The sequence below is a fragment of the Cutaneotrichosporon cavernicola genome (assembly GCF_030864355.1).
Source record: "Cutaneotrichosporon cavernicola HIS019 DNA, chromosome: 6".
Lineage (NCBI taxonomy): Eukaryota > Fungi > Basidiomycota > Tremellomycetes > Trichosporonales > Trichosporonaceae > Cutaneotrichosporon > Cutaneotrichosporon cavernicola.
This window is the reverse complement of record NC_083398.1, coordinates 13620-33765: the sequence shown is the minus strand read 5'-3', so window position 1 is coordinate 33765 and position 20146 is coordinate 13620. Positions and strand designations below refer to the sequence as shown.

Below are 20146 nucleotides of genomic sequence, written 5' to 3'. Positions count from 1 at the left end.
AGATGAATAGACTGCTACATTCCCAAGGCAAAGGATGGGTACACGGGGTCCTCGAGCGATGACGATAAGAGACTTGCCCAATAGTCGTCGTTGACCATGAACTGGTTCAGATCACTGCCGGCCAGACGCAGGAACTCGTCCTGTTGTCAGCACATCCAAAGTCGCACTTTACAATCTGGGATTGATCTGGCGGTCCGACCTCGGCTGCGGGCACGGCGTCCTCTGCCACTGCAGTTTGGAACAGCCCAAGGACGCGGTCGAGAAAGCGTGCCGTGTACATGAGGGGTCCTTCTGGTGGACAGCAGTCGCGTGCTCGCTTGGTGACCTCGATCAAGTACGGACGGGTATCTGGGCCAAGCCTCCAGAACAGCTTGTACAAAACAAGCCCCAAGTTTGAAAGTGTGGTAGCACCAGCGTCGTGGAGGTACCGTGGCGATCCGTCCTTACTGACGACCTCGAAGGCGGCCACGACATTGGTAGCGTGCTCGACACACTCTGGTAGAAGAATTTCAGCATCGAGAGGTTCGGCCAGGATGAGCAGATGGTGCTTGATGATGAGCTGGTGAGACAAGGCAAACATCTCCATAAGGTTGCGGGCAGGTTGCAGATGTGTCGGTGCGGGGGGCACGTCACGCGGGAACCACTTTCGGCGATGTCGCACGGTTTGGTTGTACAGGCTGGTGAGCAAGGTGCGTACCAGCCGGCGAGGCATTTCGTCGTGATCTTTCCGGATGCGTCCCCAGAACTCGTCAGCCACTACCATTGCGTGGCTGCATGCGAGATGGATGTCGACAGGAATGTTGAGATGGAAATGGGAACGAGCCCACGCCTCACACTTGCGTCAGCGAATACCCGAGCGAGCCGCACATCACCATAGTCCGTCATCGGGATGGTGGTCGGTAGCCCAAAGATGTCGGCGTACTGCCGGTCAAAGCAGACCAGGCAGAACCATGTGCGTTCGGGGTCAAGGATCAGTCGCGCCTCGTGCTCATCGGCTGGCAAGGTCATTGACGGCCGGGCTTCGTGCCACCGAAGTTGGAATGCAAAGCGGATCGCAATCCCGATTTTGAGCCATGCACTACGGTCGGTTGGGCCCTTGTAATACACGAGAATGAGCAGGGATTGGATAAGCGCAGTACAGCACTCGCCACCGTTGGTGGCGCGGTTGATCAAGCTTTCGGCATGGGCGAGCAGGGTTCCGTGTCGCTCTGGCAACGCGTACTTGCTGGCAGCCGCGAGGATGGTTGTGAATAGCATCGAGGATGTGCGGAGGAATGACACCGTGTGTACTGGTATCAACAGAGAAACTGGACGACGCACGCTTAGGATCGAGGATTGCGATGAGAGGGTTTTGTTTCTCGTGAAAGCTGGTGTCAGTCAAAACGACTTGTGACTTGCAATCCAACGAGAGACTGTGCCTCTGCTAATGTCACGTAGCCGATATCAACTGGGTCCTCGAACATCCGCCGGGTGCCGGGGTCGACAGCTGGCTGTGGTGGTGGGCCCGGTACGTCAGATGGTATCACTGGATCCAGCAGTTCTGCCATGTTGAGGTTGGTAGTACGCGGCCGTAGAAAGGTCCCTGTCCGCGAACTCAGTGATGGCGAGTTTGATGGGCCGACGATACTCGGAGACGCTGATGGGCCGACGATACTCGGAGACCTCGGAGACGCTGAACGGCGAGTGATTTTCCCAAGCCGGTCACTGCGTCAGTGTCAGCGTGTCCGCGAACAAACGCACTTGCGCCGTCCGCGTTGGCTCTTGGTATACACGCATTCCATGGAGAGGCGCACTATGTCAGCTGGCCGGGTCACAACCCACCACATCGCTTGCATTGTTCGCCAGTCTGCGGGTTGTCACATGCGACCTTGATCCGCCTGCAGCCGAGACACCTGTTGTCAGCGCCGCGACGAGGCTGCTCACGCCTGGCGAGACTTGGGAGTGGCCATGGTGTTGATGGTCGGTGACGTGTCGGTGACCGGCGTGTTGGGCTTTAAACGACGCCGGCGTGTGAGTAGTTAAACGCCGGGTCGCCGGTCAGTGGCGTTTCTTAGTTGGCAGGATGATGACATGATGATGATGACATTTGAAGCTTGGGACGAAATCGGCAATCGGCCAATTCAAGTTGGCGGGGTGGAGGATGCGACTGTGGGACAGGTCGGGAAGCGGAAACGTTCTGTGGTGTCACGTAGACGATGGGGAGGCGGCTCGCACGTTACGGAGCAGAGGCGGTGGGAGGCTTCCGAGGTTGGTAGATAGGCCTGGGGCGGTCGGATGAAGGAGTCTTCCGAGGTGGGTAGATAGGCCTGGGGCGGTTGGATGTCTTGGTAGGAGGCTGGGGAGGTTGGTAGTAACCCCAGGAAAGGTTGGTTGGATGAGGCTGCGACGGAAGGGGCGCTGTAGTGTGTGGAGGATGCGTGGCAGGAGGTTTCGCGGAAGGGGGAGGAGGCGTTGGAGGTTGAGGGGGAGGCGGGGTGGGAGGTGGCGATGACGGGGGAGGGGAGGATGGGGGTTGATATTGCTGGGTTGGTAAGATACCGCCGGTCTCTTCGAGAGTCCGGATATTCATACGCCACTTGTCTTTTGGGTATCGACGCGCGAAGAGATACTGCCAAAGGCCAGATATGAGGAGGGTAAGGGACCACAGGCATCCAACCACCAACCGGCTGATCGAGAGAGCATCTGGTGGATTCATGTCGGAAAATGTGATCCCTTCTATCACCATCAAGCTGAACACGCCGAGGATGAACAGACCCAGGGCCTGGATTTCAGACCTGATCGAGCGCCACTCGTTGGTGATGCTAACAAAGGGGCTGGGGTTAGTCGTCGACCGACATGGACTGACAGAGTGACAAGCCATATGAACACCATTCCCGCGAATGCTAGGGCAAGAATGGGGTTGATAAGCTCTTGCAAGGTACTTTTTCCAAGTTCGGACGCCCAGCCCCAACCCCTCTTCTGAAACTGGGGTCCTATTTGTGAGTTGATGGTGTTGCGATCTTGCGACATACCTTTGTGAACCAAGGGGATAAGGAAGACGACGAATGTGGCGATCGTGCATGGCAGCACAATACCATAGAGCAGAATCCGCTGGATCTCGTATCCACGCATGGACGATTCGGTGGTGACTGTTACAAGGCGTCTGGGATGATGCTGGCAAAGCACTTGTGTGTCTTCCAAACAACATTGCGATGGTTAACATTTGTAACCAGGCTCGACACCGCCTGCTTCAAGCCACGATACTGGAAAGCGAGTAAGCGTCCGTGCGCCACAGACCAGGCCATCCATTCTTGTAATACCAATTGCTTACCCAATTACCAGACGTTCGGAATGAGCAATGTTCCATTTGTTCAGATCACTAGAGGGCAGTGCTGGATGCCAAAGGGCAGTGTTTTCTGGATCTGTGGGACACCAGGCCTGCAGGAATCCTGGCTTCACTCTCTGCGGGCTCCTCAATCCGCTGCTGAGATAGCCGTGCAATCCAGCCCTTGATCCACCTCAACCTCCTCCTTCAGAACCAACATGCATCTAGCCCCTACCAAGCTCCAACCCAGCCCTACTCATACTTGAAAGTGTTGACAAGGGTTCCAACATCCTCAAACCAGATGCGCATCTCCTCGCCATCGCGGATGATGCGCCGGGGCTCGCGTGCCCATCCGATCCCGCTTGGCGTGCCCATGAGGATGACAGAGCCGCGTTCGAGCGTGGTCCCCTGGCTGAGGTGCGCGACTGCACGCGCGCAGCTGAAGATCATGTCGTTGGTGTTGGAAGCTTGCACGGTCTCGCCAGAGAGCTCGCCGCGGAATTCGAGCGCATCGGGGTCAAGGGCACTTGCACGCACCAGGACAGGTCCGAGTGGGCAACTGCCGTCGAAACCCTTACCAAAGCACCACTGCGAGTTGGCAAGCTGGTGCTTGCGCACAGATACGTCGTTGGCGCAAGTCGCCCTGCGGTCAGTATTGCGTACAGATGCTGGTCTTACCCAAGTACATAGTCCATCGCATCGGCCTCTGAGACGTCGCGGGCATCGCGCCCAATGACCAGGGCGAGCTCGGTCTCAAAGTCGAGCTGGTCATCCTGCGCTGCCCTAGACACAACGAGCTCTCCAGGCCCAGCCAGAGCCGTGCGAGGCTTGACAAACATGACCGGCTCATTCGGGAACGGCATCTTGGCCTCCTCGGCGTGTTCTGCTGTCAGCGCTCGCTGGAATGTAACAGGCTGAGCTGCGGGACGTACTCTTGAAATTGAGGCCAAGGCAACGGATGAGGTTGCACTCGTCCCGCGAGATGGGGGACAGAAGCTGCTGAATGACATCGCGTTCAGCAGTCACCATCCCGGTGTAGATATCGCCCTCCACGACGAACACTTCCACAGGCTCCCCAGCGGCGACAGCGAGACCGACATCAACCTTAGGATCAACTGGCTGTCCGAGGCGGATTGCCCCGTTGCGTCCCACGAAGCGGGCGAGGCGGGTCCAGTTGCTTGCGAGTGTCATTGTGTGTATTGTGTGTGTATTGACGAGGCGTTTGTCACCACTGTTTGTGTTCTTATATGAACTCTGCAGGCTTGCGGGTATCTCCCATCCCGCGAGGTCCGGGGACGCCGCAGCGATATCATCAAACCCTCTCTGGATCCAAGTGGGCTTGAGAAAGTGGGACGTGGCTGAAGGTGGAGATTGGAATGTGGGACGGATAATCTCGGGCTTTTCAAACACCGAACACAATAAAGTTAATCAGGTCACCGCAATCGCCGCAACCCTCCCAACCGCCGCAACCCGCAAAGAACAACTCGACAAGCCCAACAGAGCGACTCGAGTAGATGTACAGTGCTCGGGTAGTATCCACCAGCCACAGTTTGGTCGTAAAAGCAGTTCCGGGTTCAAACGACGTTGCAGACTGATCTGGGCAAGGCACCTCGGGATAGGCGCTGACTATCGCGTACTTCAGTCAAGTCGGGCAAAGGGCATCTCTATGCTAACCCGCAACTCTAGACAGATGGTAAAGACAAATCTTCATTCTCAGAAACATTCCTATAGTGTGGAAGCTGCTATGTGACTATTCATAGCTTAGGCAGTACCGCGCTGCGACTCATCCGGAATAGCATCCATGAAGCCTTTCGCTGGACGTTAGCCATGCACATCTCCAGCACTCACGAACAGCGGGACCCCAGATGGCCAGGGACTCGTCACCAGCAGGGAGGTAGTTGGTCTCGAAAGTGTTGTTGACAAGGTCTCCGTCCGAGTAGTGCTCGACCATGAAGTTGTCGGGCATGTACCAGTAGTCGAAGATCTGAGAGCCGAGAATATGGCGACCGACACCCCAGGACGGGGTGTATCCCTTGGCCTTGAGCCACTAAGGTAAGACACATCTGCAGGACAACTCACGTCATGGCCAATTGCCTGGACATCCGAGTCGCGGACCTCGAAAGAGCAATGGTGGGGCCCAACTCGCCTGTTGATACTGAAGAAGAATGTGTGGTGGTCGACCCACTCCTCCTCCCGATCGATGTGCATAAACCCGGCAACCTTCGTCCCATCTGGGGCTGTGAGGATATCGGTAGCCTTGAGGTTAAAGTAGCGAGTGTAAAAGTCGAAAGTCTTCTGGAAGCTGCTTACGAGACTGGGGTTACTTCTGATGCCTTCGCCAACTTACAGGCCAAAGTGTCCCAACTTGAATACTGGGCATGGCTCTTGCTTGAACCTGCGAAATTCTCCCTTGCGCGGCTTCTGAACAGGGTAGTTGACGGCGTCTGGGCTAGTCTGAGTGCCAACCTCGCGCTCAGGTAAACCCCACACAAGGTTGCAAGGAAGTCCGTCCGGGTCCTGGAAGGTAACGAGGAAGCCACCCGCAGGAGAGGCTGGGAGGAGTTTGGTTGCGCCGGGGATGAGGTCACTTGCGCGTTCGAGATCCGCCTTGGTCTCTACAAGAAACGTGCCTCCGAGGAAAGCACTGGTTTCGCCCTGGAGTCAGCGAACCAGGTTGGCCAAGCCAATGTCGACTCACAGCTGTTGCGACGTAAACGAACGCATCGGGCCCTTGGCCAGCAAAGTACAGTGACTTGCCATCGTTCTCCGAGTAGACAACGTGCATGCCAAAGTCCTCCAGAAACTGGCGGGCTTTGGGGAGGTCTGCATGCTGGTAGCGCATGTGCGACAGGCGCTGAATGCGGATGGGAGCTGTGGTGGGGATGGTCATTGTGGATGTTGTGTGGAAAGGGGATGAGAAGCACTACACTAGTAAGGCTTATGTGCTGGCTCGTTCCCCATTGTGGTGCCCTCAAAGTCCACCCGGGTCAGCGGAGCAGTATCGATCAACTTCGGGGACCCAGATAGGTCTGAGGTGGCGGCTGTCACTCAAAGACCGGCCACTTGGCTGAATGGGGTCCCACCAGGCCGCAAGCCACCAGCAGGGAGTGGGGGGATCAAGATATGAGTATTTGCCACTATTGTGGGGTTGTCGTCCCACATTCCGTAGATTGGGATGTCTGGTCCCACATCTCCACAAATAGGTGTGGTTCGTCCCACTTCTCGGCCATCCATGCTATTCGAGTCTTGGTATGGCACACTGACAGTGCATGTGCCTGATTACAGTCCATAGCGGAGGCGGGCCGCTGAGACTTTGGGTGTTGTGAATGGCCCTCACTAGAAGCCAGAACCGAGCCCGACATTCATATATTCGCACTCTGCGGCGCCACAGATGCGACCAATCTCAGACACCATGACCATTACTCACAGCGACGTCGTTATCGCGGGCGCCGGGCCTGTCGGGCTCCTCCTCGCTTTACTGCTGCACCAGCAAGGTGTAAACGTGACACTGGTCGAGCGCCAGAAGGCCTTATACCCCCTACCTCGTGCGGTCGTGTTCGACCACGAAGCGCGTAGGATGCTTGGCTCTGCAGGCCTTGGGCCCGAGCTCGACCTCATCCTCGAGAAGGTGATTGGGCAGGGCGGAGAGGATGGGACCAACTTTGTGTGGCGCGACGCCGACCTGAAGCGTAAGTCCACTAGGCACTCGAGGGCTAACCACAGTGGTAGCCGATCTTTGCTGGGAGGCGCCTACGGCTTCTGGGACCGACTTTTGCTTCGGTTTCAACCAGCCCGAGCTCGAGAGCGTACTCGAGCGTGCGGTCCTCTCTAGGAACATCCCTCTCGTTCGCGGCTATGGTGAGATGAGACTCTGCCCAAGCTGACAGTAGCGGTACATGCACTGCAACAGGATGCGGATGGTGTAGACGTGCACCTTGAGCCGTTCACGTTCAAGGCAGCCACGAATGGTGTTACCGCCGGAGTTGTCGTCAACGGTCTACTTTCAAGCTCCCCCGAGCCGGGTTCACCAACAGGTGAAGGCCGCACTATCCGGGCATCCTATGTTGTAGGCTGTGACGGTGCCAACTCGACCATCCGCCGCCTCGAGGGTTTCACGACTACCGACCTGAACTTTGAGAACGACTGGCTTATCGCCGATCTACTCCTCAAAGACGGGTTCGTGCCGGAGCAGTTCAAGCGCCTCGGCGCCTCGCAGATTTGCGACCCCACCCGCCCTACGACTCTTGTGTTCTCTGGCAAGGGCCGGAAGCGTCTTGAATTCATGCGCTTGCCCGGCGAGACACCGGAGATGCTTCTCGACAAGCTATGGAGCCTGGTTGCTCCGTGGGGCTTCACGCCCGAGAACTGCGAGCTTGAGCGCAAAGTCATCTACACGTTCAAGGCTCGGTGGGCGAACGAGTTCTTCAAGGATCGTGTCACCCTGGCTGGTGACGCGTTGCACCAGATGCCTCCGTTCATCGGACAAGGTATGAACTCGGGATTCCGTGACGCAGGGGCACTTGCATGGCGTCTCCCTCTCATGCTCTCAGGGGCGGCAGACCCCACCAAGCTCTTCCAGAGCTATCAGGAGGAGCGGCTCCCCCATGTTCGCACTCTCACAGTGAGTTACGTGACGACCGTGCTTATTGGAAGGAGTATTGTATCGACCTGGGCGGCGTCATCTGCGAGACAGACCCCGTCAAGTCAAAGGAAAGCCATGACGCTCTTCGCGCTGCGCCTCCACCGCCACAGTTCGACCCACCCCTTGGACGCCCCGGTATCCTGACTGCCCAGGATCAGGCAGGACACCTCTCACTCCAACGTAACCTGGCTACTGCGGCCTGTGAAGCTCTGTTTCACGACGTGCATGGCCATGGTTGGTTCCTCCTCAGCTTTGGTAGCCAGGTGGAGATCTCGGAGGCGTCGAGTGAATTCTTTGTCGACGTTCTGGGAGGCAAGTGCGTCACTGTGTCTCCTCAAGAGGATGTCAAGGGCGAGTACGCGGCGTGGTTCGACCGCCTTGGCAAAGACCAGGTCGTGCTCATCCGCCCCGACTTCTACGTGTTCGGCCACACCGCTCTGGTTGACGTGGACACCCTTGTGGGCGAGCTGCGGACCAAGATGGGTGCCGCTTAAAGTGTAGTTCCCCAATGAGTTTGTATGGATTCCTAAGGTGTTATTGTGGCGAGTTCTGCTGGCCCTGTTCCCAAGATGTCATTAGTATCAGTCATGTTGTGAGACGGGTTTGGTTTTGCGGGGCTCGGTGGGGGTTACATATGTACTGCACCTGAATGTGAATGCGGGCATTAACAAGTTGAGGCCATCAGGAATCTTAATCGCCGCTCACTTTCAACTTTACCCACTCTCCCAACTCTCTACCTCCAACATCTAATGTCCATCACCGACCTGTCTTGAGACCCAGTTCGACCACCGCCGAAACAAGGACCCCGCAATGCGCCACTATGGCCTCCGTTTCGCCTGCCAAGTCTGATAAGACCTGTACCGAGTGCGGGCGGGTATTCACCAAGGCGGCTCACTTGCTCCGGCATGTCCGCAGCCATGTACACGAGAAGCCCTTCAGCTGCAGCGTGTGTGGCAAGGCGTTCGGGCGGACCGACGCGCTGCAACGGCATGAGCGGACGCTTCATTCGGCGAAGCGACAGCGAACGAGCAGGTCATCGCTTTCCGAAGAGCCTAACGACCAGAGCTTGAGCTCCAGCACGTCGCGCCTGTCTGCGGACATACGGCCGTCGGAGTCGGTTCCTGCCGGAGGGTTGCTGCCAGGAGGAGTGGAGATCCCAGAAGCTACTGACATGTCGCAGTCGGCGCCTCTGTTCCCTCCTGCCCAACAGCTCAGCGGTGCAGGCAACATCCCTCACTTTCCTCCGCCGTCGTTCCTGAGCGGATTCCCGGCGGCACGCGCCCCATCGACGTCCTTGGACCTTGACCGGCTGGTGGGCGAGTGGCTCAGCCAGGACGGCGGGGACCTCGTGACCGAGAACGCCCTTGCCATGATGTTTTCTGACCAGGGGGACGCCGACCAGGGCGTCCTCTTTGGGGGCGATATGTTCGCGCTGCAACATTCCTGGCCGAGCGGTTTCGCCACAGGTTCCTCCGACACATCCATTCTAGGAACGAATGTTGGACGAACCCCCGATAGTTTAGGAACGGCGTCGATAACGGAGGGCACCACCGGCCTGCAGTCGACGGGCGGTGGTCGGAGGAGAGGCAGCCGACGGGCGACTGTTGTGGCGATTGACACTTGGGAATCTGGCCTGACCATCCCGCGGAGTGCTACAACGACAGAGAGCCCGCCAGACTCGCCTCGAACCACCGCGATCACGTGTCCTAACCAAGTTGAGGAGGAGTTGCATGTCAGCGGAGTAGCAGTACGCAGGTCCGTTTGCGAGGGCTCACTTGCAGACATCAGTCTTTTCTCAAGATCGCGACTCAGTCATTCCCTCGATGCAGTTCCTAGATGGCTGCCTGCACCTCTACTTCCGCGAGTTCCACCCTACCTTCCCAATCATCCACCGTCCGACGTTCCAACGAGAGCGCACTTCGGCCCTTTTGCTGCTGAGTATGTGTAGCATCGGCTGCATGTTCGTAGGGACACAGGCAGCCCGTGACAGCGGCCTGTGGATCTATGAGAGGCTGCATTATGTCATCATCGTAACGGTGAGTCGGTTCCTTTGCAAAGCTTACTTCAGAGGGACGCCAAGATGCAGGACGCGGAGATGCGTCTCGATGTCAACCTCAGCGCGCTACTAGGCCAGTGCTTCAGCTTCCTCCACGGGAAACCGAAGCACATGCTTACGGCTGAATCATTCCACGCATTGCTTTGTACGATGGCGCGACGTAACGGGCTTTCAGGAACCCTCAAGAGCAACCCCATATCGTACGCGAATGTCGAGCACCTGGATTCCGTGCGCTTGAAGCGCAAGTGGCGAGAATGGGGTCACCAGGAGACCCTGCGAAGGTATGTGACGTTCGGATGTTGCGTTGACACTAGGCTAAGCCTCGGACTGACAATTCATGCCGCCGAATTGACCATCTTCAGTGGCCTAGCGAGGCTGATGACGACCCGAGTCTCTCGTGATGACGCCTTTAGCGATGCGCTATTTGAGGCCAATGATTCTGAGACCTGGCGCACCCTCCTCCGCGCCTCCGAGCAAGGACAGCTGTCTGCTGTTCAGGTCGGGCTGGGATCTCTGTCTAGCACACCCGAGACTTTCTATCCTACTGTACGGCTTGCACAGGCAATCGTCAACGTGTACAAGGTGCGCGAACTTGTGTCCCTCCCTCACCAGGGCGGCATACCATGGCGCACTGTGACGCACTTCTACGACGACATGGTGCCTGTTGCGCTGGACTGCGGCGTTCTGCCCGTATCGGCGCACCCCGGGGGGGCCGATATCGCGACTCATACTCGATCAATCTCGGCACTGTGGCACTTTGTCTGTGCCACTCGACTGTCGCCGATGGGTCTCATCGAGGAAGCGGCTGGCCGCGGTGGGAGCCCAATGGCCGAGAGTGTGCTTGAGATCCAGACGTGGGCAGGATCCCCAGCTGCGCGACTTGCCACCATTCATTGCGCATACGTGCTCCATTACACCGCGGATCTGAGGGATGTTAGCTTCCTCATCCCTCGGTGAGTGATAATATGAGCACACGCTGACGTTTAGTGCCATTTTCCAGTCCACACTCCTTCTCCTTTGTTTCCTGTCGTTTTCACCGCAGGTTGAGAGCCGGGGTGTGGTGGACGTCCTCCAGGTCAACGAGTGGACTAAGCTAGCATACATCTGCGATAGCGGCAAGAGCCAAGGTGGATCTCGCGAGGTGGACCAGATGTCGCAATTCTGGTCCGAACTGCCACTCGAAACTCCAGCACAACGCTTCGTCGCTGATGGTGATTTCACTATCCAGGTTCGGGGTTTCCTCGATGGTCGTGAGAAGTTGTTGGACATTGTCAGGCGAGTTGTACTAGCGTCCGCCGCTGACCTCAGCTTGCGCTCCACGAGTAACCGCTTGCTGCGGAGGTGCACCCCGTGGGGTATCGGTGACACACTGGGCGACATTCTCTCGGGCGTGTCCTTCTGAGAGCCTCACCCGATCCCGATCGCGATCCCGACCCGACTCGAACACTCCCTGCTGTTCAAACGTCTAGCCTAATCTCCTAATCACACTGCCAATGGAACATCCAACTTGCATGGGCTTGCTAAATGGAAGCTCGCGTCAATCAGATGGCCGTTGATTGGCCGGTAAGCGCATTGCGGTGGATTGTGGATTGTGGGACTCGAAAATGTGGGACGTGTGGGACGGTTTTGGATCTGGGGACTCCATTCCTCGACATGGTCCCCCGGACCGGTGGACAGTCAACGTTCCCTGGACTGTGGCGCATATCATCGCTAATGTGGCGTTGTAAAGCGAGCAGTTATAACCAGCGACTCTCTGGTTCACCTTGACCACCAACTCTAACATGACTTCCACTCTCCCTCTTGAGAAGGAACAGAAGGGCCTTGTCGAAGTCGTCAACACAACGAAAGATGAGTCGGTCCATGATCTCGCCTACGACAACGAGGACGAAGAGCCCGTATTGCACGCACGCACCTACTTTGCGCTGCTTGCGCTCTTCCTGCTGAACTTTGTCCAGCTTGTGGCGTTAACTGGCCCCCCTTCCATTGTGAGTAACGGCATATGCGCTGTCCTCCCTAACACCAGCTGGAGTATATCGGCAAAGCGACAGACGGGACCGCGGACCAGGTCTGGGTCCCGAACGTGCTCTCGCTTATGCAGGCTGTTGGTGGCCCGGTCATTGTGAGATCCGACCTGTGGACGCGCTGACTCAGTCCTTCGCGAGTGACACGTTCCAGGCCCGTAAGATGATCCTCGTCGGCTCGTGTGCCATCGCTTTCGTCGGTGCGGCTATTGCCCCCGGTTCCAAGGATATCTATCGAGTTGTGGCAGCTCAGGTGCTCATTGGCTTCGGATTCGCGGCCGTGCCGCTCGCCTACGCCATTCCATCCGAGATCCTTCCTCGCCGCTGGCGTCCTGGTGAGACTTGCACCGAGGATGGGGCTGACCTCAGCCGCGCTGGCTATCATGAATGTCGCGGCCGCGCTCGGAGCAGTAGCTGGGCCTCTGTGAGTTGTTCGTGCTGCACTCCTGACCGCAGTATCGCCGGTGCTTTTACACGCATGTCGATTGAGAGCGGCTGGCGAAACTTTTATGTACGAACGGCTACGACCAAGCTGACTGTAGTGGGTGCAAATGGGGATCTGGGGAGCGACAGCCCTTGGCCTGGTCCTGGGATACCGCCCGCCCAAGCGCCACACCAAGTACGACCATCTCTCGCTCTTTGCAAAGATTGGAAAGCTAGACCTTCCCGGAATGCTTCTTGTGAGCATCGGTATGGTGCAAGTAGTGCTGACCTGCAGTTGACTTCGGGCTTGACACTCCTCCTGGCCGGACTAACCCTTGGCGGCAACCCGTGGGCGTGGACGAATGCCCGCGTGCTCTCAACACTCGTTATCGGTATCGTCGTACTGATCGTCTTTGGCATCTACGAGTGGCGTGGCACCAAAACTGGCATCCTGCACCACGATCTGTTCATCACTCGCACGTTCCCGATCTGCATCGCCCTTATCTTTATGGAAGGCATCCTGTTGTTTTCTTTCGTCATCTTCTACCCGGTCCTGTGAGTTGTCATACTTCTTCTTTGCTGACAGCAGTACGAGCAGTTTGTTCGAGACGGACCCGGTCTTGACAGCACTGCGGACGACGGCTTTCTGGATGGCTAGCGGTTTGGGAACAGTTGTCTACGGCTTGTGGAGCACGAAGCGTCGCACGATCCGCTCGCCTCTCCTCACAGGATTCGCTATAATGACTGCTGGCATTGGTATGTTCGGACCGGACCTTGCTGACCTCAGTCGGCATGACGACGATCCAGCCAAACCACTCTACGCGTGCGGTTGTGTTCAATGCCCTCGCGGGTCTCGGCTTTGGCTCCCCACTGGTACTCATCATTGCCGGCGTACAGTTGTCCATCCCGCACCACCTCATCGCGACAGCCACTGCGGTCGTGACTTCGAGTCGCGCGGTAGCGGCGTCGTCATTCACTGCAATTTACGCTGCCGCCTTTGGAAGTGGGATGACGACCAAGTTGCCAACGTACGTCAGCGCGGCGGCCTTGGCGGCGGGCCTGCCACGTGAGTACCTCGGTCCGTTCATTGGGGGCCTTACCGGTGACATGGGTTCACTTTCCGACGTTCCGGGAGTCACCCCCGACGTCATCAACGCCGGAGTGGCTGCTATACGTCAGGCCACGGCGGATAGCATGCGCGTCGTCTACATCATCGCGGCGTCGTTCGGAGTACTCGCCTGCATCACTACTTTGTTTGTCGGCGACGTATCAAGCGTCATGAACTATCGCGTCGACGCCCCAGTTGAGGAACTGCACGCAAAGCACCGCCATGATGCTGCGTAGCAGCCAGACTGAAGAGATAGGGGGTGTAACTGCTGCGTAGCAGCTAGACCTGAAGAGATACGATAGGGGGTGTAACAGTGCTGGGGGTTATGCGAGACATGCAGTGATGCGGCCGCCTGGCGGCTGGCGGGCGAGGCAATGGATGTATCTCATCCGCTTTGACATTCCTCTGGTGGCCAGGGACTCCGGCAGTAGTCTGCCGTGGAATGTGGGACGCTGTAATGTGGGCCCAATCTACTTCAATGTCAGGTGCCCGCTGCAGGTAGAAGTCATCGCGAAGAGATAATGCTTTACCGCTACGACACCTCGTCTACTTCCTCTACCCTTTTACACACCAAATCCACGCCCAGCCCCAATCTGATCATCCTCCCATTCCTTGCCGAGCTCCCCCAAACCGCCCAAACCGCTCCAAGTCGCGCCGGCTAGCCTGTAATCGGCCGAGTGTCGAAAGTGGTGTGTATTTATTGATGTATGTGATTCTCAACAACCGTCGAGCCTTCCTGTAATCGCAGAATCGATTGGTCTTGCCCAACCCATCGCTATCAGCCCATACAAAGATGCCGTCGCCCTCGATGGTCAGCATTTTCTCGTCCAACATGACATCGTCGTCTTCTCCCCCGCGCCCTCCCCCGCGTCCCTCCTTCCTTCTCGCTTCCTCCCACTCCCTGCTTCACACCCCTCCACACACCGTCTCAAATCATGCCTCCCAAGCGTCTTCGCAGTGCCTCCGCCACCGCCGCGCGCTCAGCCGCCTCCTCTTCCGCCGCCGCCGCCGCTGCCGTTCCTGCCTCCTTTGCCGCTGCTGCTGCCGCCGAACCCGGTGGGGCGCCCTCGGCCCACGATGAATTCGTCCTCCGTCCCGTCTCGCTCACGCCATGGCTCGACTCCAGAGGCAGGTCCAAGCGCAGGTGGAAGCAGGCCGCTGCGTTTATTCCTACCTTAGGGGGCCATGGTCTGTCTTTTGACGCCTTGCTTTGTCACTTGACCGTTTCCCAGCGGGCAGCCAAGTCGGTGGTGTCGGTGGCGTCCAACCAGATGTCGCCCCAAGTCCCTCGGGACCGCGAGGAGCAGTCTGCTGCGGATCGAGACGCCCGCGAAGCGTACTTCCTCGATCAGCCTCGTCGGGCATCTGCCTTTGCCCGTTCCGTTCGTGTTCCTCCCCTGCCTGCCCGTATGGCCACAGAGGACTTCTGGGCAGCCGGTCCTGTGCTGTTCTGGTCGTGGGTCTCGCAGTGGTATGCCGGCCTGCCCGATGAGCTGGATCTGGGTCTCCCAGCACCCATCTCTGGAAACTCGCCAGCCGCCGTTGATCGAGTGATGGAGGCCCTTTACCTGTGTGGGATGGCTGATGTCGACCTCGCCAATCTTGGCCATCGCGGGTTTCATGTGTCGTTCTGGTCGTCCTTGAAGGAGGCAGCCCTCGCTGCCGCAGCGTCTCCCACCCACTCGCTGCTGGCCCTGTCAGCCGACTGCCTGCGTGAGGCTGCAAACCGCCCAATCGCCCGGCCGCCCGACCGCCCCACTACTTCCAGGACCGGCCCCCAACCTCTGGCCCGGCCCGCAGCGATCGTCGTGGGCGTCAGACCGGTCTCAGTCGCGCCAGCCGACAGCCTAGCCATCCCGGACATGGTCCCTTATCGACACGCACCCACACTGCGGTCCCGTGCTGACGCGCCACAAGTCGAAGAAGCCGGTCGGGGTCCTGCGGCTCCTCTTGGTCTTGTCTCGGAAGGTGAGCACCAAGTCGATGCGTCTATGGCCGGTACGAAACCCGACGGCTCAGCCGTCGGGTTTTGGATGGGCGCCACCTCTGGCCGCCGCTGACCGCAGCCCCAGTTCTTGCGCCCCTAGCCCTCTCGCCCCCTGTCGCCACGCCCGGTCCTGTCCTGGCTCCTCCTCCTGTCCTTGGCAAGTCATGGCCCGTCGCCGCAGACCGCGCATCGAAGCGCAGCAGTGCGGCTCCTCCTGGGTACGCACCCCTGTTGCCTGCCTGGGCCTGTGGCAGTTGCCTGTGCCGGGACCTCAACAGCTTGTCGCCTCGGCCGGTCGTCTGCTACGGCTCACAGGAGCCGGGTCCAGCGTGCTGGTCCCCGCACTCGAACTGCTCACACTGCTCGGGACAGGTCCGCCCAGCCTCGGCTTCGCGATTGGCCTGGTTCCGTACCCTGGTGGTTCTGCAGCATGTGCCACTGTGCACCCAAGGAGAGCTTGTGGGTCTGCGTGACACCCTCCGCGCCTTAGCCATTGATCTCGCAGCTGGAAGCAGGATGTCTGCACCCATCATTGCCCTGGCCCTTGGCGACGCTCCGTTGGCTGCGGAAAGCGCGCGGCCACACGGCTCTCACATCGACACCATCGTCGACACCATCGTCGACACCATCGATGACGGTGTCGACGACGACGACGACGACACTCCAGTCTCCTACCCGATGGCTTCTGCAGTCCCAGAGCTTCCCCAGCCAACCACCACCTCAGTGGTCCCCTGGGTGCACTTTCGTCGCATCGTTGGTCCCGATGTCCCATCTCCCCAGCCTCGGACCATCAATGGCCATAACCACGTCATCCAGTCTTCTGACGATGTGGTGGCACTCCCTGGTTCTCGGGTGCTGCAGAATGGTGTTCTGTCCATTGTGCCTGAGAAGTATGCCTTGCTGGGTGGGGTGTTTGCCTGTGGTTGCTGCCAAGAGGACGACATACCCTGTCTCATCCCTCTGGCCATGCTTGGGGCTCAGTCGCACACCCGCCGCAACTGCCGAGCCTGCACCTCCTCACCCACCAGGTTGTGTTCCCTCAATATCAGGCGTGACTATGCAGCACACCGAGGACACTACCTGGTTGTCCTCGTCTGTGCACTGGCTGCATGGCTAATCGAGGATGCATCGCACCCTGGGTCTGCCATCGGCAGTGCTTGGCTGGGCTCGCTGGAGGCTGTGGTGCTGGGCCGATGGTCATCGATGGGCGACTTCCCAATCTGCCCACCAGGCGAGTCACCAGCAGCAATCAGGCTGCGCGATGCTGCCGCCACCTGGGCCGCGCACCCATGGCTTGTCGGGTCCAACGACGTCGCCCGTTTGTCCTTCCCTTGCATCACTACCGTCGACCAGGTACGAGACGCGCCGAGGGTGTGCGCGCGCCTGCCTTCAGGTGAGGGCGAGACATCGGACATGGCCGAATGAGGTAGGAACCCGACGGCTCGGCCGTCCGGTTTCCTCCAACGGGACCAAGGCGGCCCACACGACAGGGGACACGGGCAAAAGGGCGCAATGGTAGTCGGCAGGTCGATGGGGCAGTCGCACAGCATGCATAACTTAGGCGCAGCACGAGGCGCACTGTGAATAACCAACAGCTGCGTTTGGTCGATGCGCCCGATCCTCCTGCAGAGGGTTAGTGTCAGACCGCCGCGCCGTGAGAGCGGCCTGTTCGGGTGCGACTAGCTCGTTTCGTTCACAAGATATTCAATCAACTACTAAGACTAGTTAGCTACGTGGAGCCCTAAGTAGTCGGTGGAGCCCTAAGTAGTCGGTGGTGGGGCCCGTTGATGTTCGGGGTTACGCCTGTCGAGAATCACACACAGAAATAAATACACGTCATTTTCACAGCCTACTTAAGGACGATATACAGTATCGTTCTTTGCACTTGCTCTAACTACTACGGTAGTCCGGTTCTAGTTCGACATAACACTCTTGGGTTTAGTATCTCAATGCCTCGCACGCACCGAGACGGTAATCGTCAAAGCTGAGAAGAACCGCACCGTGAACATGGCCCTCGATATCGAGCTCCGCAACATGGCAATCCAGCTCAAGAAGGCACAGGCAGAATCTCGAAACTTCCAAGCCAAGTGTTTCTGCCTTTCAACAATCGAAGAAGAGGCTATACAGCTCAAGGACGCAAACAGTGCCCTGGAGCGCAATATCGGCAAGCCCGAGACCAAGCTTGCCGAGTGCCCGTTGACTCAGGCCCTTCAGATGGATGTGGATGACGCCGATTCTTACCAAGCTCTCTGCAATCTACTTGCATATTGTCAAGGTGGTGGAACGACCAAGCCTCAGGCCACCCAATGTACGGCAGCAGTACAGTTTTTGACCAAACATATGCCTGGGACCTACATTGGGGGAATCCCGTTCCTCAAGAAACTTATGATTAGCTTGAAGGCTGGTGGCATGAGAGGAGAAGTCATGTTGTTGCTCCAGGATTTCATGATGGCTCTTTCAGGGCATTGAGATATACCTGTCAATATCCCTAGCCTCCAGCTATTCCATTGTATGGCGATCCTTATTGGTTCCACCCCTGTACAGCGCCTCCCTATTAGGTCATCCCCTTAGGGGTTCCATATATCCAGGATTGCGTGTGCATCCACATGCTGTCATCCTCTTCGCGTCACAGCCTGACAATACCAGCCACACCCTGCATCGGAGGTGCCATATATGAAACCTAACCCCACTATGTCGGTTAGGTTATGTACTCCACTAACCACCGGTGGTCAGGTTCTACAACACATGACTTGTGCCACATGATGAAACTTATGGGGGTATATCTATATGTGTCATGATGGGAAGGGAAGTGTTACACCGACGGTCCATGACATCCCTCATGTGCCACACAAAAAGGACTTGTAGTCTCACCAGCATAACAATTGGCCTAAACGAGCTGGCAACTCATTCACATCATGTATAGCACCTACTAATAGAAAGATTAGTCAGACATAGCCAAGCGATATTCATGCTTGTTCGGAAAGTGGGGTGGCGAGCATGAGGGGTTACGTCACCATGGAGATTCGATTTGTTCCCCTTGATGTGCCTGTTGCCAGCGTTCCTTCCACTATTAATAGGTCTGACCCATCACATCTCACAAATCTCATCTACTCTTCCTCATCAAAATTCCCCATTGTGGACACCACTATGCAATGGTGCCCTGGGGACAGCCCAAGGCCTCAACCTCGGCAGAATCCCTTGATGAGCCTCTTGCTGTGGGTTCTCCCATTGGCTGGAGCTTGAGCTAATCTGTACAGGTTCTTGATGATGCCGGCAGCAGCAACAAGCTTCACCGCCAGGCCCTCAAAGAGCTCGGCGTCAACGACAAGCCCGTGGGCTTCGTACCCTATGTCAGTTCATCCATGACATCCACCTTCCTTGCCCGGAAGGTTAGGATGGCCTTCATGTTGAGAAGGCACAGAGTGGGGATCACTTGGCCAACGATATCCAGGTCGATAGTGCGGATGAGGAGCGTCAGCTCATCAGGGCCCCAGAACTGCTGGATGCTGCCCTTCTTTGGAAGATTGAACTCCTGGATCATCAAGGGAACCCAGCTCTTGATAATCAAGTTCCACAGTGAGCCACTCTTGTCTGGTAGGTGGCCATGAGCAACAGCTGAATCACAGCCTGTCTGGCGAGAGTTGGGGCTGAGGATGTTGTATGCACCCAAGAACATGATGTGCTGCCCCCACATGTGCACTGTACTGGCAAGGATCATGCCAGAGTCATTGATGGGCTGGGCTTGTTCGAGCAGCCAGATGAGGTACTTGCCCAGTACCTTGGCCAGTTGGACAGATTTCGTGATGTCCCATGGGTTCTGAGGGAGTTCGGAGTCATTTGGTAGACACAGGCAGGTGTAGAATAGGTCAAACCGGTCTGCATGCGAGTTGACCGACGCGAGCGTTCCAAAGTCACATGTAACATAGTCGGCAGCCTGCTCAAGGAGTGCATTGTACGTCTCCTCGAACTTGTCCGATGACAGCTCCTCGAGTGCTGCACTCTCCAGGAGGCACCGTGTCTTGCCCTTCCTGCAAGAGAACGTCTCGTGGAGCTTGCTCATTGTGTATGGGAAGCTTCTGCCACCAGTGGGGCCGTTCGACATGCGGGAGAGCGTGCGGCCAGCCCAATCCGCAGGAGAGTTCGGAATGTGCCCGGAGTCGTCTTAGTGATGAGGTGTGATATGGGGAGGAAGAGTGGAGGAAGGTGGTGATGTGAGAAGGGTGGAGGAAGGTGGTGATGTGGGCTCTGGAATGTCAGAATGGCAACACACCTGTGCTCACGTTAACGCAAGTCCAATCCTGTGGAGGAGATGAGGAAGGATGTGGATGAGATGAAGAAGGATGTGGATGATGAGGAAGGATGTTGGGAACGTGGGAAGTAGTCTTGGTAGTTTATTGGGGATTCAGTTCTCACGTGTATGACGTGCGCCTATGCCTCTTGATAATCACATACAACAATAAATAAACGTCATTCATTCAGCCTACTTAAGGCTGATATACAATGTCGTTCTATGCAACTACCCCAACTACTAAGTTACCCTGGTTCTAGCTCCACCAATCCCAGGGGGCCAAACCCAACAATGTCTAATCCTGATAATGCCATGAA

General features: G+C 57.4%; 8 protein-coding genes across 8 annotated transcripts; 4 read left to right on the top strand and 4 right to left on the bottom strand.

Moving 5' to 3' along the window:
• Positions 1-14: 14 nt before the first annotated feature.
• On the bottom strand, positions 15-1949 carry CcaverHIS019_0600120 (uncharacterized protein; the record flags this gene model as incomplete). Its single annotated transcript, XM_060602423.1, has 7 exons — positions 15-140; positions 173-835; positions 868-1289; positions 1321-1367; positions 1741-1792; positions 1822-1892; positions 1924-1949. 7 exons carry the CDS (start codon positions 1947-1949, stop codon positions 15-17), a joined length of 1407 nt encoding a protein of 468 aa, XP_060458818.1.
• Positions 1950-3556: 1607 nt separating this feature from the next.
• CcaverHIS019_0600110 (uncharacterized protein) lies at positions 3557-4495 on the bottom strand (the record flags this gene model as incomplete). The annotated part of the gene is made up of 3 exons (XM_060602421.1): positions 3557-3947; positions 3983-4187; positions 4237-4495. The coding sequence occupies 3 exons, from the start codon at positions 4493-4495 to the stop codon at positions 3557-3559; spliced, it is 855 nt and encodes a 284-aa protein (XP_060458817.1).
• Positions 4496-5065: 570 nt separating this feature from the next.
• Positions 5066-6194, bottom strand: CcaverHIS019_0600100 (uncharacterized protein; the record flags this gene model as incomplete). The annotated part of the gene is made up of 5 exons (XM_060602420.1): positions 5066-5118; positions 5153-5351; positions 5384-5618; positions 5652-5959; positions 6003-6194. The coding sequence occupies 5 exons, from the start codon at positions 6192-6194 to the stop codon at positions 5066-5068; spliced, it is 987 nt and encodes a 328-aa protein (XP_060458816.1).
• A 522-nt stretch (positions 6195-6716) lies between these two features.
• CcaverHIS019_0600090 (uncharacterized protein) lies at positions 6717-8440 on the top strand (the record flags this gene model as incomplete). The annotated part of the gene is made up of 4 exons (XM_060602419.1): positions 6717-6993; positions 7028-7162; positions 7195-7925; positions 7958-8440. The coding sequence occupies 4 exons, from the start codon at positions 6717-6719 to the stop codon at positions 8438-8440; spliced, it is 1626 nt and encodes a 541-aa protein (XP_060458815.1).
• A 326-nt stretch (positions 8441-8766) lies between these two features.
• Positions 8767-11404, top strand: CcaverHIS019_0600080 (uncharacterized protein; the record flags this gene model as incomplete). Its single annotated transcript, XM_060602418.1, has 6 exons — positions 8767-9412; positions 9759-9884; positions 9927-9982; positions 10015-10283; positions 10317-10955; positions 10990-11404. The coding sequence occupies 6 exons, from the start codon at positions 8767-8769 to the stop codon at positions 11402-11404; spliced, it is 2151 nt and encodes a 716-aa protein (XP_060458814.1).
• Positions 11405-11783: 379 nt separating this feature from the next.
• Positions 11784-13790, top strand: CcaverHIS019_0600070 (uncharacterized protein; the record flags this gene model as incomplete). Its single annotated transcript, XM_060602417.1, has 9 exons — positions 11784-11987; positions 12026-12121; positions 12154-12358; positions 12393-12447; positions 12480-12534; positions 12566-12703; positions 12742-13001; positions 13036-13202; positions 13234-13790. The coding sequence occupies 9 exons, from the start codon at positions 11784-11786 to the stop codon at positions 13788-13790; spliced, it is 1737 nt and encodes a 578-aa protein (XP_060458813.1).
• Positions 13791-14489: 699 nt separating this feature from the next.
• Positions 14490-16966, top strand: CcaverHIS019_0600060 (uncharacterized protein; the record flags this gene model as incomplete). Its single annotated transcript, XM_060602416.1, has 3 exons — positions 14490-15522; positions 15621-15759; positions 15820-16966. The coding sequence occupies 3 exons, from the start codon at positions 14490-14492 to the stop codon at positions 16964-16966; spliced, it is 2319 nt and encodes a 772-aa protein (XP_060458812.1).
• Positions 16967-18887: 1921 nt separating this feature from the next.
• CcaverHIS019_0600050 (uncharacterized protein) lies at positions 18888-19601 on the bottom strand (the record flags this gene model as incomplete). The annotated part of the gene is made up of 1 exon (XM_060602415.1): positions 18888-19601. The coding sequence occupies one exon, from the start codon at positions 19599-19601 to the stop codon at positions 18888-18890; it is 714 nt and encodes a 237-aa protein (XP_060458811.1).
• Between the last annotated feature and the right edge of the window lie 545 nt (positions 19602-20146).